At 46.6% G+C, this 18,779-nt stretch overlaps 1 protein-coding gene across 1 annotated transcript in view; it reads left to right on the top strand.

Annotated features, from left to right (window-relative positions):
• The window catches only part of LOC145411529 (glutamate receptor ionotropic, kainate 1-like), an 18,589-nt gene extending 1,622 nt beyond the window's left edge, over positions 1–16,967 (top strand). The window contains exons 3-9 of the mRNA XM_080281540.1: positions 510–668; positions 5,084–5,237; positions 6,177–6,391; positions 8,197–8,299; positions 10,285–10,441; positions 14,664–14,827; positions 16,879–16,967. Coding sequence (XP_080137666.1) covers positions 510–668; positions 5,084–5,237; positions 6,177–6,391; positions 8,197–8,299; positions 10,285–10,441; positions 14,664–14,827; positions 16,879–16,967 — 1,041 coding nt within the window. The remainder of the gene's footprint in view (positions 1–509; positions 669–5,083; positions 5,238–6,176; positions 6,392–8,196; positions 8,300–10,284; positions 10,442–14,663; positions 14,828–16,878) is intronic.
• Positions 16,968–18,779: the final 1,812 nt, after the last annotated feature.

Raw genomic sequence — 18,779 nt, 5'->3', positions numbered from 1 at the left:
TCATTCGGTAGTGCATTCCACAGATCAATTGCTCTATTTGGGAAACTGAATTTCCTTACGTCTTTATCACCTCTCTTTTTATGTAGTGTTTGCTGTGTCCTCTTGCTGATGCTTCCCCATAGGTTATAATTATACTCATTTATGTCGATTTTCTCTTTCCCTGTGTGTGTGTGTGTGTGTGTGTGTGTGTGTGTGTGTGTGTGTGTGTGTGTGTGTGTGTGTGTGTGTGTGTGTGTGTGTTTGGGCGAAGAGTGGGTGTGTTGGTGGGTTGCAGGGATTCGGTGTGTGGGTTGGTGGAAGGAAGTATGTGGGTGGGAAGATATGGATGAGTATGGAATGTGTATGTGGGGTGGGGGTTGATGTGGGGTTGTGTGGGTGGGAAGTAGTAGGTGTGTGGGCATTAAAGGTGTAATATGAATAATAAATCGCTAATGATGAAGTGCTACGAGGTTTCCAATGCCATACAAAAGTGTTCATCCTCAGCTTCCTTCATCTCGCGTACATTTCAGGAGGTAGACATGGCCGTGGGTCCCTTCGCCATCTCGTACCCTCGCACCCAGGTGGCGGATTTCCCCAGCAGCATCTTCGTCCTGCCCCACCGCGTCTACCTGCCCAGGCCCCGAGGCACGCCAGACCTCAGCGACTTCTTCAGGCTCTACCATCCCAGCGTGAGTGTGACCGGCGCCTTGTGTCTTTAGTGACTTAGTTTTACGCTGATGAAGATCCCCAACCCCTTCCAGCTCAGTTGACTGTCCAATATAACAACCACGAACACTGTATAACTTCTCACAATTTCACAACCATCATCTGTCACGGGGTGATGTGAATTTATGAATTAAAAATACTTTAATTGTTGCTTGTAAATAGGGACAAAAATTGACTCGTGAAAATCAAGCAGTAAGTTTTACTTTATGCCGGTTTACTTCGCCGATTCTCTAAGGATAAGATTTTATAAACTTTCTCAACAGTACACAGCAGAGATTAATTACTCACGCGTGCTGTTTGTTAGTACCGTTAGCCTCTCTCTAGAGAAAGTGACTCCACCCCTGACAATCAATAACTAATGCTATTAATGATAAACAGGTTCTTGCCGGTGCATTAACTCCTGGCTGGAACAACGGATTTAAGCTTAATACAAATGGACTGGCCTAAGTACCAGTTATGAAAAATGTAAAGCGTTTATGCAAACTAGGAGCGGCAACTAGAATAAGCTTAATGTGGAGAAATAAAACACGAGTTTAACTACATTAAGCTCAAAGAAAAAGAACTCTAAATTTATTAATTACAATGAAATAAATTTACGTTACATGAGTCTCAAAATGAATTCAAATAACAAGGAGAATACACTCACTCACTCACTTGAAAGCTAAACTCTTAAGTCTAGAAAAAAAAACAAAAAGAAATACTGGTGAGTGGAGGGGGCTAAGCGGAATGACTGGGCGCCGGTACGTAGGACGGATGCTGCAATATGCTAAACCTCTTCGCTGATTCACCGTCTAGGTGGAGATTTCAGGAACTCACTGTACAACGGCGGCACTCTCCACGCTGGGCACACAAACCTGCTCTCATGATGATCAACGCCTGACTAACTTCGAATTCTGAAAGAGGGCGAGGGCCGGCCGTGTGTGCTTCAACGGTCAACGGAAAGAAAGTGAGCGATATACACTCACAATAAATCACTCAGCAAAGGCGTTAATGTCGCGCACAAGGATGACCACTTATGAAACAGTGAAGAATGTTCTGAAAACCGCCCCAACCGAGTGAACGCGAGGACGGTTGAACTGAGTGATACACAGTGGGAACTCCACCAGAATTCGTGGTTTTCCCACTGATGAAAAATGTCACGAATTTATAAATACGCTTGCGCAAATTCGTGACATCATCACAATAATCTAGAGCAGGGATTTCTCAGACTGGGCTTTGCGAACCCTCAGGGGTGCACAAAAGGGTTTCCAGGTGAATCTTGGAGGCCTATTCAATAAAAACAACTTAGAATACCTTGATTTTTGTGACAGCATTCATTAGCTGATACCGAAAACTGAGAAACTAGTTTCCATAAAATAAGCATATCATTGACACAAATACTTATAATACTCGCACTGGTTGTCATAATTAGAACACTGTGTGTACACTGAAACACTGCGGTAACAATGTATTCATGCTGTTTGCTTGATCAAGTAATTACCATATCAATATTCTGACAACATGTACTGTGTTACCACTCTAAACTACATTAGTGCTAACTGAGTGCAATTCTGTATTCAGCGCCGCAAGTACAATACAAGTCAATGATTTGGTAACTCAGGGGGAACACGGTAAAAAAAAAAAAAAAAGTTGGAGAAAGGCTATACAGCAACAGTAACCACCATAACGTGTTTTTTCTAACCTGACAAAAATCCCTTGGCACCGTTCAGCTCAGTTCATGGCCAAGTGTAGAGTGGGGAGGCGATGTCCAGTAACTAAGGAAAGTCATTCCTACTATGCCACATAACTAAGCCTCAAACAATTACATGTGACCACAGCATAAATATTCCAGCTGTGGGAGTGGTCCAGTTCCGTTAGGTGAAGAGAGACCAGCAATGGTGGTCATAATGTCCTAGTTGTAGTGACGGTCTTGCATAGGTTGGATCCCCAAAAGGTGACTGAAGGTTTATCAATCATGTAATGCCGCCAAGGGAAGCAGGATGGTCATATTATGCCCTTAACTCTTCTGGACTGCCATTGTCTACTTTCCTACACCTGTAGCTTGAAGACGGTTATATGGGATTGCCTGTTCCCATAATAATAATAATAATAATAATAATAATAATAATAATAATAATGATGATGATGATGATAATCGTTCTTATCGTTCATAAAGGTACCAACATGCTTGCATGCTTTGACCTTGGTCACCTAAAGCCCCAGTCACACTGCAGGTACGACTTGTCGCAAACCTGAAAATCGCGAAACCAGTCTCCGACCACGGAGGTCTCCAAGCAGTCGTGCCACCGATCGCTTACCGGTGGTCATCCAGTGTCCGTCCAGCGTCCGTCCAGTGGGCGGCCAAACGGCGACCATGGCCAGGTACACACAGGTCAAGACAATGGCCGGTCGCCGGCAGGCTGCCGACAAACGGGGGCCGGTCCGCGTCCTGTTGCAGTTTAGACCACGACCACTAGACCAATACCAGCCGTGGATTGGCTGGTCTCGGTCCAGCCCACCACCTGTCGCTCGACCAATCGCTGGCTGGACGGCGGCCAGACTTCGACCACCACCCCAGACAAGGGGCTTGTGGGCGGTAGCTGCCGCAGTCCAGTCATCACCTTGATGGAGTCCAGACGGCCACCGCACAGAGCGGGCAGCGACCAGCCTTCGTCCGGATGGCAACCACCGCTTAAAAATCAGGTGTCGCCAACCAGTTGCAGTTCATAAGCCTGCCAGACGCAGTCCAGCCTCCCACCAGGCGGCTTCCGTGGCACGACATCGGTGGTCGCGGGGAGGTTTTTCATGCAGCACGAAAAACCTCGCGACGAATTTTTGGTCGCCATGGTGGCCTGCAGCTAGACCGAGACATATGAAGACCGGTCGTAAACCTCACCAAAACCACCTACGACTTGCAGATCGCGGATGGTTTGCGATCAGTCGTACCTGCAGTGTGACTGGGGCCTAATGGCCACTTTCTATGCAGCTCGGTCTCCGGCAGCCTCCCTATTCAGTCCCTTATCCCTGAGATCACACTCTGTGACCTCGTCCCATGTCTTTTTTGGTCTGCCTCCTGCAACCCTTTCCCCGACATTCACACTTCTCACATTCCTCATCCAAGTGTCATTCTCCATCCTCTCAACATGCCCAAACCATCTCAGTCTACCCCTCCTTATCACAATACCAGTACATTTCAGTCCCATATCCTTTTCCTTTACTGCCCAGGTCTCACTATCATACAGCATTACACTCCTAACACCTGCTGCATACAAAGATCCCATAGCACAGAAGGAGAGCCCTCTCAGTGTTAGGAGAGGCAACAGCTCCCTGAACTTCCTTCACCCACTCCTTACCCTATAACCATCACTTAACATGTCCCCCAAATAACATAACTCCTCCACACACTCAAGTGACTCTCCAAAAAGATCAGTCCTTTGACGCCTGACAATCTCTATATGCTCTCTCCGACACACTGCACACATGAAGTTAACATTATTGTGCAGTCCACTTCTCATACCATTACATCTCTTATGCACACATCACAAACACTGCACAAGATGGAGTTGCTTCCAGCACCCTTTTGACAAGCTGCACATGGCCACTCTCCCTCTGCTTTGACAGTACCGCCACCAACCTAGGTATTGTCACTTCTGTTTTATTTGCTGTTACTAGCAGACCCTTGTGCCCCATTCTTTCTCTCAGTTTCCTAAATCTTTCCTCCACATCCCTTTCATTCTCCGCAATCAACACCGTCATCAGCATACAACGTCTCCCATGGGTGTCCATTTCTGAAGTCATTTGAGATGATTTCAAGCACCATAGTAAACAACAAGGGACTCAAGACTGACCCCTGATGCACACCAACATTCACGGAAAACTCATCACTCAAAACTCCTTTCACTCTCACCTGGGGTGCGAGCACCCTTATATTGTACATAGTCTTAACCACCATAACCAGCCACTCCTCGATCCGAAGCTATTTCATCCCCTATACTTCACCACCTCTCCAGGGACTCTGTCAAAGGCCTTCTCCAAATAAACAAAAACTAAGTATAGCTCCCTTTTCTTGCCTGTATGTATTTTCTGAAGCTGTAGGACAAGGAATGTGGCATCAGTGGTCCCCTTGCCTGGCATAAACACAAACTGCATCTCATCAGTATTCACTGTTTCCCTAAACATACCTTCTAGAATTCTCTCCATTACCTTGATTATCTGCCCCCTCCCTAAAATAGTAATAATACTAATAACAGTAATGAAAATAATGATGATGGTGACGATGATGACGATGATGATGATGATTTGATGATGATGATGATGATATTGATTTCATGATGGTGATGAGTAATTGATGATGATGATGATGATGATGATGATGATGATGATGATGGTGTGACGGCAGGTGTGGGCGTCCTTCCTCGGGTGCGGGTGTTTGGTGACGGTGACGGTGTGGGCCGCGGTGAGAGTGGAGGGGTTGTGCTACACTCACGTCCGCACCTCCACCCGATCCTTCCTGTACCTTCTCGTCCGTGTGTGGGGCGCCCTGTTGCAGGAGTGTGAGTGCATCCTGCCAGTGTGTGTGTGTGTGTGTGTGTGTGTGTGTGTGTGTGTGAGAGAGAGAGAGAGAGAGAGAGAGAGAGAACAGTATAACTCAGTTTGTATCCGAACCAGACAACTTGGTGGAAGGGTTGAGAGTCAGCCAAGGATGAAGTAATATTTTTGGAGAACAATAAATCAAAGGTCAAGGTAAAAAAAAAGTGTTCATCCGAATTAAATAACACCTGGTGGACAGATTGAGAGTAAGGCATAAATGAAGTGATCCGATTTTTTGTTTTTTTTAGTCAGTGGTGAGAGTCAGGATGCACCCAGTAACTCAAATTTCGGTTCCATGAGACTGAATATTGTTAGGAAAGACGAGGCTTAGTAATGTCTAAAGTTATTCCATTTTGAGAACTACAGGTTAAGAGTTACGGTGACAGGGCATGGTTTTATCTATCTATCTATTGCCAGAAGTTTTAATCCCGTAACGGGTGGCCACAAACAAATCGCCTCCATGTCGCCTTGTCCTCCGCCATCTCATTGCCCTGCTCCCAGCTCACACCCCCCTCCTCTCTCATACACCTCTCCACTCCATCCCTCCATCTCATCCTTGGCCTCCCCCTCCCTTTCCCCTCCTCCACCTTACATGCAGTATTAAGTCAGTTTAGGCCAGACTTGATAGAAGGGTTGATGATCATGCAAGGATGACGTAATTACATTTTGAGAAGTGGGTAGATGAGATTGGGATGATTATGTTGTTGATGATGATGATGATGATGATGATGATGATGATGGTAATGATGATTATGATGATGATGATAATGATGATGATGATAATGATGATGATGATGATGATGATGGTGATGATGATGATGGTGATGATGATGATGATGGTGATGATGATGATGTTGATGATGGTGATAGTGATGATGATGATGATTTACCACTTCTGCCAGCGTGGTGTTGGCGTGGGCGAGGCGTGGGTCAGTGGGTGATGGGTATGTGGTTCCTGTCAACGCTGGTGGTGATGAGTACGTACAGTGGGCTGCTGGTGGCCTCCCTCACCGTGCCTCGCGTGCCTATACCCATCTCATCGGTGTCGCAACTCGTCACGCAGTCGGCTCTTCCATGGCGGCTGGAGCGGGGCGGCATCATACTGCACACATTCAAGGTCACGATCTTCACTCAGGCTCGTATCGTCCTCAGTCAGTCTTCCTTACTGGTTTATTATTTGTTGTGCTCTTGTATATTGTTGAATTCTTCTTAACACGACATACATTGCATACATAGCTTACAGGAATACATCAACGTGCAAGAAACAAAGATAAATTGGTAGGGAATACGTACTTCATGTATTTCTCTAATCTGACAAAGTTCGCTAACCCGTATCTGCCCACTGTATACATTTTTTTTTTTTTTTATGCAAGGAAGAAGGAACCAAAGGCCAGGAGTCTGCATGATTGTTCCCTCCAAGAAAAAACAAAAACAAGGTAGCAGAGAGCCAGATTCAAGATCCATTCACTTCGAGATGCCTGGACACACTGCGTTTGAAAGACTGGAGGTCATAGGCCGTGGGAAATACAGGCAGAGGGAGACTTGAGGCTAAACTTGATTAGTAACCAAGGAGAGTCATCCTTATCTGATAACAAAGGCTCTTGGAATTTCACGGCATCGCCACTTGGTATTCAGGCGGGTGAGAGAGGTTCAGTTGACTCAGACGAAAATAAACCAGCTACAGGAAGGCTTCTTAAACCGACGGGTAGACAGTCTTTGTTCCCTGAGTCGTATTCTATCTCTCTCTCTCACCTCATCTATCTATCTGTCTATCTATTGCCAGACGCCTTAATCCCGTAAGGGGTGGCCACAAACAATTCTCCTCCATGTTGCCCTGTCCCCCGCCGTTTCACTGCCCCCCCTCACCAGCTTACACCCCCCTCTCTCATAAACCTCTCCACTTCTTCTCTCCATCTCATCCTCGGCCTCCCCTTCCCTCTCCCCTCCTCCTCCACCTCACTCACCCACACTCTCCTCGTTAGTCTTTCGCTCTCCATCCTCTCCACATGGCCAAACCACCTCCATGTATTCCTCCTAACGCTTTCTATCACATCCAGACCACAACGCTTCTTCACTTCCTCATTTGTCAGTCTCTCTCTCCTTGTAACTCCACATGCTTCTCTCAGTAACTCATAGCCTCTTCCTAAGCGATTTATTTTGCACATTACATCTATTCAGTTTCCATTGTGCTGTTTGCAGTGTTTTTATATGCTGACGTACCTTGCGTCAGTGACATACAGGAAGATACTGAGGTGTAAGCTGTAGAATAAATCGCTGTGTAAAAAGTGCTACTCAGACTCGCGCTCGCTCTCCTCCACATATTCAGGGTAAAGGGGCCATGTGGAGAGGCTGAGAGACTGACGAGAAGAGTGTGAGTGATTGGAGAGGGGGAGAAAGAGGGGCAGAGTGAAGAAGAGATGGAGAGATATATGACGGTGTGAGTAGGAGGAAGGTGAGCCAAATGACAGAGGACAGGGCGACGTGGAGGCTCTTTGTTTGTGGCCAACCCTAACAGAACTGAGTCGCCTGGCAATTGTTAATAGATAAATTTTGGATGACATGTAGGAACCTTCGTAGCAAATGTTCCTGTGCGACTTGCGTTGCATAATACACCTCAGCATTTTCTTGTGTGTAGTTTTATATCGTTATTAATTTCTCTCTCTCTCTCTCTCTCTCTCTCTCTCTCTCTCTCTCTCTCTCTCTCTCTCTCTCTCTCTCTCTCTCTCTCTCTCTCCATCCACCTATTAATTTATTTATCTATCTATGTCTATCTATCTATCTGTCTATCTCTTTATCTTCCTTCTTTCCCTCCGTTTTGTTTCTTCCTCACCTCTCTCTCTCTCTCTCTCTCTCTCTCCTAATTTTCCCCAATCTTTTTCTCAATTCCTACCTTTCTTCACACCTTTCCATCACCTCCTTCAGACAGCCGACGTGCCCCTGTACAAAACGCTCCTTAGAGGCAGTTCGGGGGAGTTTCCTGACTGCTACGCTGCCAGAAGGGACATTGCACAGTCTAGATATGCAGGTGAGGGCCGGATCCGCTCCCTAGCACCTCTCCCTTAGCGATTTATTTTACATAGTGCATCTGAACATTGTATTGTCTGTTACGTGTATACCTTCAACATCCACGTTGTATGTGGTTCAGGAAAATACATTCGCCCCGTAACATCTCCCCCACAGCGACTTATTTTGCCTATTACACCTTACATCCATGCCTCTTACGCCTTATTTTGCCTATTAAACCTCACATCGATGCCTATTACACCTCACATCCATGCCTATTACGCCTTTCATCCATGCCTATTACGCCTTACATCCATGCCTCTTACGCCTTATTTTGCCTATTACACCTCACATCCATGCCTATTGCACCTTCCATCCATGCCTATTACACCTTCCATCCATGCCTATTAAACCTTCCATCCATGCCTATTACACCTTCCATCCATGCCTATTACACCTTCCATCCATCCCTATTAAACCTTCCATCCATGCCTATTACACCTTCCATCCATGCCTATTAAACCTTCCATCCATGCCTATTACACCTTCCATCCATGCCTATTACACCTTCCATCCATCCCTATTAAACCTTCCATCCATGCCTATTAAACCTTCCATCCATGCCTATTAAACCTTCCATCCATGCCTATTAAACCTTATTTTGCCTATTACACCTCACATCCATGCCTATTACACCTTATTTTGCCTATTACACCTCACATCCATGCCTATTACACCTTACACCCATGCCTATTACACCTTACATCCATGCCTATTACACCTTACATCCATGCCTATTACACCTTATTATGCCTATTACACCTTACATCCATGCCTATTACACCTTATTATGCCTATTACACCTTACAGCCATGCCTATTATACCTTATTATGCCTATTACACCTTACATCCATGCCTATTACACATTATTATGCCTATTATATTACACCTTACATCCATGCCTATTACACATTATTATGCCTATTACACCTTACATCCATGCCTATTACACCTTATTTTGCCTATTACACCTTATTTTGCCCATTACACCTTATTTTGCCTATTACACCTTATTATGCCTATTACACCTTATTATGCCTATTACACCTTATTATGCCTATTACACCTTATTTTGCCTATTACACCTTATTTTGCCTATTACACCTTATTATGCCTATTACACCTTATTTTGCCTATTACACCTTATTTTGCCTATTACACCTTACATCCACGCAGTCTGTGGGTCATTTAAATAGTGGGGATACTCAGGTGTAATGTGCATGATAAATCGCCAAGAAAAAAGTGTTAAGGAATCTCCACATCCATTGAGAATACGGAGGAGTAACAGAAACCTATACTGTGTTCATCTTAACCTGGTCAAAAGCTCTCTTCTCTCCTTTTTGCACTTCTTCGTGACTAGCTTCATGTTCTAGTGCAGTAACCGGAAGCTATACTATGTTCACTTTAACTTGGCCAAGAACTGTCATATCTCTTAACACTAGAAATGGCGCTAGTCACGAAGAAGTGCTGTGGAAAGTCAGACAGTAAAATGCTACAGTTCTTTTACCTTAACTTGGCCCAGATTTTCCTTGTGTAGTTTCTTGCATCGTGTTCCATACTTATGCTCAATCTCTCTCTCTCTCTCTCTCTCTCTCCCTCTCTCTCTCTCTCTCTCTCTCTCTCTCTCTCTCTCTCTCTCTCTCTCTCTCTCTCTCTCTCTCTCTCTCTCCTTCATTCTCCCTCTGTTCTGCCTCTTCCTCATTCCCCTTAATCTTCTCTCTCTCTCTCTCTCTCTCTCTCTCTCTCTCTCTCTCTCTCTCTCTCTCTCTCTCTCTCTCTTTATATATGTATCTTCTTTCCTTCATTCTCTCTCTCTCTCTCTCTCTCTCTCTCTCTCTCTCTCTCTCTCTCTCTCTCTCCGTTCTCTCTTCCTCACCTCCCTTCCCCCCCCCTCTCTCTCTCTCTCTCTCTCTCTCTCTCTCCCTCTCTCTCTCTCTCTCTCGCAGGTCTGTGTGATACCCTGGCTGGGGAGTTGATGGTCGCTCGCAGCTTCTCAGAGTATGGTCGGTGTGATTTCTACAGCCCGAGGGAGAACATCGTCACCCACTCCTACACCATCGTCCTGCAGAAGGCCTCGCCCCTCATAGCCCAGATCAACTATTGGTGAGTCACAAGTGAAGAGTGAGAGCAGTGGAAATGAGTTGAGAGGAGCCTGTGGAGTCACATGGGGAAGCAGACTGACAGCTGAGGATGTGAAGGAGCGTTGTGGTGTGGATGTGGATGTGATAGGAAGCGTTAGGAGAAACACACTGAGGTGGTTTGGCTACATGGAGAGGATGGAAAGTGAGAGACTGACGAGAAGAGTGTATGTGAGTGAGGTGGAGGGGGAGAGAGGGAGGGGAAGGCCAAGGATGAGATGGCGGGATGGAGTGGAGAGGTATATTTGAGAGGGGGTTGTGAATTGGGAGCAGGGCAGTGAAATGGTGGGGGACGGTGGCGTGGAGGCGATTTGTTTGTGGCCAACACGTATGGGATTAAGGCGTCTGGCAATAGATAGATAGATAGATAGAGTCACTGGGCAGAGGGAGTAGTGGTGACTGTAGGGGGTGGCCTGGTGAAATCTCATTGGCCAGCCCAGATGTGATAGGTAGTTGGTCAAGTTCATCGACACTATAAGGTGGGACAGACTACATATCTATCTATCTATCGTCTCTCTCTCTCTCTCTCTCTCTCTCTCTCTCTCTCTCTCTCTCTCTCTCTCTCTCTCTCTCTCTCTCTCTCTCTCTCTTTCTATCAATCTATCTATCTATCTATCTCAATCTATATATCTATCTTCTTTCCTTCATTCTCTCCTTCTGTTCTGCCTTCTCCTCATTCCTCTCTCTCTCTCTCTCTCTCTCTCTCTCTCTCTCTCTCTCTCTCTCTCTCTCTCTCTCTCTCTCTCTCTCTCTCTCTCTCTCTGCCCTAATCCCGTAAACTGGGTGGCCGCAGACAAGACGCCTCCAGGTCGCTCTGTCACCCACAATTTGACTACCCTCTCCCGCAGCTCACTTCCCCCCCCCCCTCCCTCATATACCTCTCAACTCCATCCCATCACCTCATCCTCGGTCTACCCCTCCCTCGCCCTCCCTCCGCTTCACCTACATACATCCTCTTAGTCAGTCTTTCGTTCCCCATTCTCTCCTAATCCATACAGTTACTTGTTACCCAGTTCCTAATCCATACAGTTACCCAGTTCCTAATCCATTCAGTTACTTGTTAGCCAGTTCCTTATCCATACAGTTACTTATTCACAAATACAGTGGTCACCGCCTAATGAGTGGCCCCGTAGACCTCCAAATGTGACTGTTCTTCCGTTTGGAGCTTCTGAAGATGATTTGGCGATTTTGTTACGGTGTGCGAGTTCCGTAGAGGCAGATCCCACGCGTCACACCATAGTTCCACGATTTCATCTATCTATCTACTTATTGCCAGACGCCATAATGCCGTAAGGGGTGGCCATTTGACTTTGAGTTTTTTTTTTACGGGGAGGGGCACTAACCCTCCACCAACCCACTTGTTGACACGTAGGGAGCACGTATGGTTTGGTTTATATGGTTACCACCCAGCGTTGTAGATGGTTTTTTGGCTTACAGGAAACCCTTTGGCTTGTCACTCAATGTAAAACCACCTGTAAAGGAAAGAAATGCAATAAGAAGTGACAGGAAAGATGGGAGAAATAGGAAGAGAGGAGGGCAGACACAAAAAGAATGATAAAGACTAAGGAAGAAGTAGGCAGCACTACAATAAATGAGTGGATGATGGTCGCCACCACCTACCAACGATTTCATCACAGTTGTAATTTCCAGTTTAAAAGTTTACATAACATTATACACACTTTGTTTGGAGTTAAGGTTTGTTTGGTGTATGTTATCATTGTTTCTTTACGGTTTTCATAATTTATTTTTTAGTTGCTGTGGTCAGTATGGAATGTTGAGTTTAATGCTCTATTCTAAAATGTGAGCTGGGAAGAGGGCAGTCAAATGGTGGGTGACAGAGCAACTTGGAGGCGTTTTGTTTGCGGCCACCCTTTGCGGGATTAGGGCATCGGGCTATAGATAGATAGATAGATAGAAAAACAACGACCAGGCCTTGACTACAAACATTACAGTGGATTCTGACATGAGTTTTGACAGTTATGATTCATCTGTGCATAAGTTGAAGCAATGGCGAGGCACTGAGCATCTGTATTTACACATTTTGATCACCCGCAGTTCATTTAGGTTCGCTATGCCATGGCCACACCACATTCTAGTCGCGGCGCACGACTCTGAGCTTGTCATTATCGTACCCTGGTAACTTACCATTCAAAAGTGCGTCCGATTTCGTTATCACAGTATACACGAATCATATTATGCATGAATATATTATACACGAATATTATTATACACGAACATATTATACACGAACATACTATACACGAATCACATGCGTCTCATAGTGTACACGTAATCGGACGCACTGTTCAGGGGTAGGTTGCTATGGCACGATAATAACAACCTAAGAGTCGCGCGCCGCAGCTATAGCTCTGTGTCCGATCTTGCCCACCAGTCTAAATGTCCTGGATACACCACTGGGAGGGAGAGAGGAAGAAAAGAGAGAGAGAATGAGAGGGAGAGAGATGAGAGGTGAGGGAGGAAGAAAGGAAAGTGAGGAGGAAAGGATGGAGAAAGGGAAAGAAAGGGAGGGAGGGTAGGAAGAAAGGAGAGAGATGAAAGGTGAGGGAGGGGGAATGGAAAATGAGGAGGAAAGGAGGAAGGGAAGGAATGGGAGAAGGAAATGAAAGAGGAGAAAAGAAGGAAGGAAATAGAGGATGAAAGGATCGAGGGACGGAGGGAGGAAGGGAGGGAGGGCGAGGAGGAGGAAAAGAGGGAGAAAGAGGGAGGGTGAGGAGAAGAAAAAGAGGAAGAGGAGGAGCGAGAGAGAGGAGGAAAGGAGGGATAGAGGGAGGGAGGGTAAATTGTAGGGGGAGGATGAAAGGAGGGAGGGAAGAAAGGGAACGAGGAGGAAAGGAGGGAAGGAAGAAGGAGGTAGAATAGGAGGCAAGGAGAGAGGGAGGGAAATTAGGAAAGGAGGGAAGGGAAAGGAGAGAGGGTGAGAGAAAAGGAGGGAAGGAGAGAGAAGAAGGGAAGGGCGAGAGAGAGAGGGGTGGAAAAGAGAGAAGGACGAAGGGAGAGAGAGGAGGAGGAGGAAAGGAGGAATAGAGGAGGGAAGGGGGGAAGAGGAGGAGGAAAATAGGGACGGAGGGAAAGAAGGAAAGGAAGAGGGAGGGAGAGAAGGAGGAAAGGAAGGACTGAAGGAGGGAGGAAGAGGAAGAAAGGAAAGAGAGAAGGAAGGAAGGAGGGACAAAAGGAGTGGAGGATGAAAGGAGAAAAGGGGAAAGGAAGAGGAGAGGATGAGACGAAGGGAAGGAGCGACAGAGGGAGAGGAGGAAAGACGGGAGAAGAATAGCGAAAAAGTAGAGAATAGGAAGGGAAGAAGAGAGGAAGATATGTAGGAAAGGAGGGAGGGAAGAAGGGAAGGGGCAAGGAGGAAAGAGAGAGAGAGAGAGAGAGACAGTGAGGGAGGAGGTGATACAGTGTGGTGGAAGGTATGCAAGTGGTGGTGTGGTGTGGTTCTGGTGGTGCATATACAGGGTGGGTCATAAACAGGGTGCTGCCTATACAGTGTGTCCGGGACTTGGTGTGTACTAGCTTTACGGGATGAGTCTAGGGCCAGTTTGAAAAAAACAAAATGCATTATCAAAATGAGTATATGAGAAAGGGGTGTGAGTAGGGAGCAGGGCAGTGAAATGGCAGGGGACAGGGTGACGTGGAGGTGATTTGTTTGTGGCCACCCCGTACGGGATTGAGGCGTCTGGATATAGATAGACAGACAGATAGAAAATGAGTCTAGTTTTCAACCATTATGAACCTGCAATTACTGATGACTTTGTGGGTGAATTACATAATATTTTCTTTACTAATCAAGTCTAAGATCACCCCAAGTTAACACGTAAAGTCCCAAGACAAACTGTATTACAGTTTTCATCCACCCAGTCGGACAGTTTCCCTTGGGTTGTGGGGAAAAAACAGATGATGATGATGATGATGATGATGATGATGACGATGATGGTGATGATGATAGTGAGGATTGTGAGGATGATGGTGATGATGATGATGATGAATGACGACGACGATGAGGATGAGGATGGTGATGATGATAGTGATGATGATGATGATGATGACGATGATGGTGATGATGATGGTGATGATGATGATGATGATGATGATGATGATGGTGGTGGTGATGACTGTTGATGATGACGATGATGATGATGACGGTGATGATGATGGTGGCGTGCCAGGCTACAGCAGCTGCAGGAGCGAGGGTGGGTGGATCACTTGGTGCAGGTGAGGGTGAACAACGGATCGGTGTGTCGGCTGCCGCCCGGCCAAGAGGAGGGACAGAGGCCAGCAACGCCCCTGGCCATCACGCAGCTGTGGGGGCTGTTTGCAATACTGGCTGCAGGTGAGGTGCACAACGGGCAGATGGCACGCAGGACAGGCACAGTGCAGGCAGAATATAGGTAGATGACTAGAGAGGATGGGGAGTGAGAGACTGACGAGGAGAGTGTATGTAAGTGAGGTGGAGGGGGAGAGAGGGAAGGGGAAGGCCAAGGATGAGATGGAGGGATGGAGTGGAGAGGTATATGAGAGAGGGGTGTGTGAGCTGGAAGCAGGGCAGTGAAATGGCGGGGGACAGGGTGACGTGGAGGCGATTTGTTTGTGGCCATCCCGTATGGGATTAAGGCGTCTGACAATAGATAGATAGACAGGTAGATGACACATAGGACAAGTAGAGGGCAGGCAGAATATAGGTAGAAGGCAGATAGGCGTCAAGTCGAAGAAAAAGAACACAAACAGAAGATAGAAGATAAGTGTAATACAGAGATGGAGAGAAGGAGGAAAGGAAGGACAGAAGGAGGGAGGAAGAGGAGGAAAGAGGGAGAAAAGAAAAAAGGAGGCAAGACGAGAGACAACAGCCGCCAACAGCCCTTACCATCAGGCAGCAGTGGGGTCTGTTGGCTGTACTGCTGCAGGTGAAGTGGAAAACAGGCAGAAGACAGGGGGAAGATAATCAGGTACAAAAGACAGGTAGTAAATGGATACAGAAGGCACTCAGGATACAGGAAAAGGACAGACAGGGGAAAGACATGCAAAACAAGTATAAGACAGGCAGAAAGCAAGCAGAAGACCGGCAGAGATGGAGGGGAAGTAAGGGAGCACTATGCCAAGGGGAGAGACAGCGAGCACCAGCATTCCTTACCGTCTTGGAGGTGTGGGGTCTGTAGGTGATGTAGAGGACAGGTAGAAGATTGACATAAGACAGGCAGAGGACGGGTAGCAGACAAGCAGAGACGGTGGAAAAGCAGGGAAATTCTGTGCTATATAAGTGGAGAGACAGAGGCCACTGGGCTACACAGGCTGCAGGTGAGGAGTTACTGTTGTGGCCCCAAGTCCATCTAAACGTGAACCTGTTGGACTGCAAGCTGAAGATGTCATTCTGTAATCCACCATCCTCCTCTTAGATGATAGGAAAAGAGTTGGGGGTCGTTTGTATAACCAGGCAGTCCAGTCACCTGGTTATACTGGTGCCAACACGTGAAGGACTCCCTCTCCAGCACGTGGGTAGGGGTTGAGGAGTGAAACTGAATGAGGAAACGGGAAAAGGGCAGCTGACAAGAGGAGAGGAAGTATAATCAATCTTCACTTACAGTCCAGGAGGTTTTCAGCCAAAATGCCACTCTAAGTAAAACAGCTTATGCAAGGGGAGAAGAAGCCAATTGTTTTTCTTGTTGTGGCCTCAGGTTCATCTGAATGTATGCTCAGTTGATTGCAAGATGAAGTTACCTTCCTCCTGCAGTTCACCATCCTCCTCTCAAAAGACGGGTTGTGAATTAAGAGATAACTGCACAATTTGGCAGCAGAACTGCCTGGTTATATTGTCAGGACTCCATATTATAATAATACAACTCATAGATAGATAGATAGATAGAAGCACCAAGCCAGGGTGTGAGATAGGAAGTGTGTCAGCGAGAATCAAGCAAAAGGAAACGAGCTTGCAACTCTTAAGTGAAGGAATGCTAGAAGTGCACCGGAAGAAGTACATACACACAGACATACAAAGTTCTAGAAGCTTCCACGACAGTATAGCCCACGTGACACGACCCCTGCTAAACGAGAATGTAGGAATCAGAGATCAGAAAGGGGCTAGCCATAGAACCGACAGGTAGTGGAGAGAGGAAATAAGAGGAGGGGTCCGACGACACTTAGTAAATTACGTCCCTGTGTACTACATACTCTGCTTAACTTAGACTTTCTTTGAAGATAATAAATCAAGATCAACTCCCTGTATTCATCTTTAACTCCTCCTGCTCTTCGATTAGCACAATAACTTTAACCAAAACTCAAAACTTACATATTCCAAGACCAAAGAGTCACAATATCACTGCTTTCATTAAGAAAAAGTACATCAAAAGAAAGTGGCATATACTGTAAGATGGATTTTCTTTATTCCAGGTTTGTGTGGGGCAGGTTTAGTCTTCCTAGCAGAATTGGGCGTGGGTCCAGCCACCTGCCACGATGATGTCACCACTTTCCCATATTGAATCTAGATATTAAGTGCAATAAGAAGGCAATGGATTAAGTACACGATAAAATAAAAAGTCCACTCAAGTCTACATACATGCTAACACTAGCCTACGCAGGTCATAATCTAGGACCCTCTGCTATGGCAGCTAAGATCATTAAAGCCGCATAGTCCATATTTACTTAACGCTGTCCTTCTGCAAGACAAGGTGCCTGCTACCATACTCACTGGGATGGTGTGTTTCTCATTGTCTTTGGTGCCAGTGTGTGTGTGTGTGTGTGTGTGTGTGTGTGTGTGCAGACCAATCCTGCAGCCGCAAACTTTGCCACACAGTCAGCGTGTCAAGTCTGGGTTTGCTGGGAGAACTGTTTTGGTTGTGTCTCCATTATCAACACTCTTCTCTGGCCAGGTGCCGAGCTTCATTGAGATGATCCTTCACTGGAGAGGGCTGGTCCTTCACTGCAGAGGGCTGGTCCTTCACTGCAGAGGGCTGGTCCTTGTATTCTGTCCGAGGCATTGGTTTCAGTTCGTTTGGTATGGTGTTGTATTTCTTCAGGGTTGTCCATATATGATCTTTATATCGCCATCTGCATTAAAAAAAAAAAAAAAAAATAGCAAAATCGGAAAAAGCTGTCTCATTTTCTTAATTTTCATATTAATTCAATATTTATCCCCTCACACCCTAGACCACTCACACCCTAGACCTGACAAAGGCAGCTACACCAATAGGTGCGCCACATGATGAAGAATTGATTTAGGCAAAAATCCAGAAATCGCCAAAAAATGACAGGCAGGTTTTTTTTTTCTTTTCTTTTTTTTATAAGTGACTATATCTCTTCTTGTGTGCCTGTGGGTTGCCACGAACTGCAGGGAGTTGGCCACACAACCTGGCGGGCGAGGCTTTGCTCAGGCATGCTGTATGAGGCAGTACATGTATCCCACCAGTCTGTTTTTTAGTCAGCTTGGTTTCTATGCTGGTTGACTTTGCCCGCTGGAAACAAGGCAAGTGAGGGACTTTATCATCCCACGTGAGTCTCAGGATGCGCTGTAAGCATCGGATGTGAAACGACTCAAGCTGTTTGATACGACGCAGGTAAGTAGTCCAGGATTCAGCACCGTATAAGAGGATGAGAAGCATACAGATTATCGAGTAAATGAAGATGCAGGCGCAGCCGTCGGTGCAGGCGCGGACGTAAGTGGAGGGGGCGTCGGAGGTGTGGACGGAGGAGTAGATGTAGACCAGGTGTGGACGGAGGAGTAGATGTAGACCAGGTGTGGACGGAAGAATAGTAAAAGTGGAGGGAGAAGTAGGAGGAGGAAGTGTGAAAGAAGCCATATGGTTAAGGTGACGGAGAAGCTCACAAGAGGCCGAGCCACTTGTGGAAGAAGGACCGTGAGAAGTAGAAGATGAAGCAGCAGGAGGTGTGGAAGAAGTGATAGTTGGAGGCGGTGAGGGAGGCATCAAAGGAAGGGCATGAGGAGATTAGCACAGCTGAAGACGCAGCTGCAGCCAAGACAAAAAGCCGCCGCCACCGTCCCCACCAGCTCCCCCACGCCCTGGCCCTCCTGGGGCGCCCCGGAGACGGTGGAGGAGGCGCTGGAGACGCTGGGAGAGGAGACAGGAGAATAAAGGGAGTGGGAAGGAGGGAAGGGGGACGGGGAGGGAGGGATGGGTGAGGGGGTGATTGTGGGCTGCACCACTGCATCCTCCACCTTACCCTTCCCGCCTTTCTCCTTACCCTTCTTCTCTCCCTTCTCCTTCTTTCCCTTCTCCTCCTTCCTCGTCTTCCTCCTCTCTTCCACTCTCTCTCCCTCCTCCGTTCTCCTCTCC

This window comes from Coenobita brevimanus, chromosome 90 (genome assembly GCF_032717465.1).
Source record: "Coenobita brevimanus isolate Jiangsu-jjx chromosome 90, ASM3271746v2, whole genome shotgun sequence".
Taxonomy (NCBI): domain Eukaryota; kingdom Metazoa; phylum Arthropoda; class Malacostraca; order Decapoda; family Coenobitidae; genus Coenobita; species Coenobita brevimanus.
The sequence above is the reverse complement of the archived record's forward strand: the minus strand, read 5'-3'. Positions and strand labels throughout refer to the sequence as shown.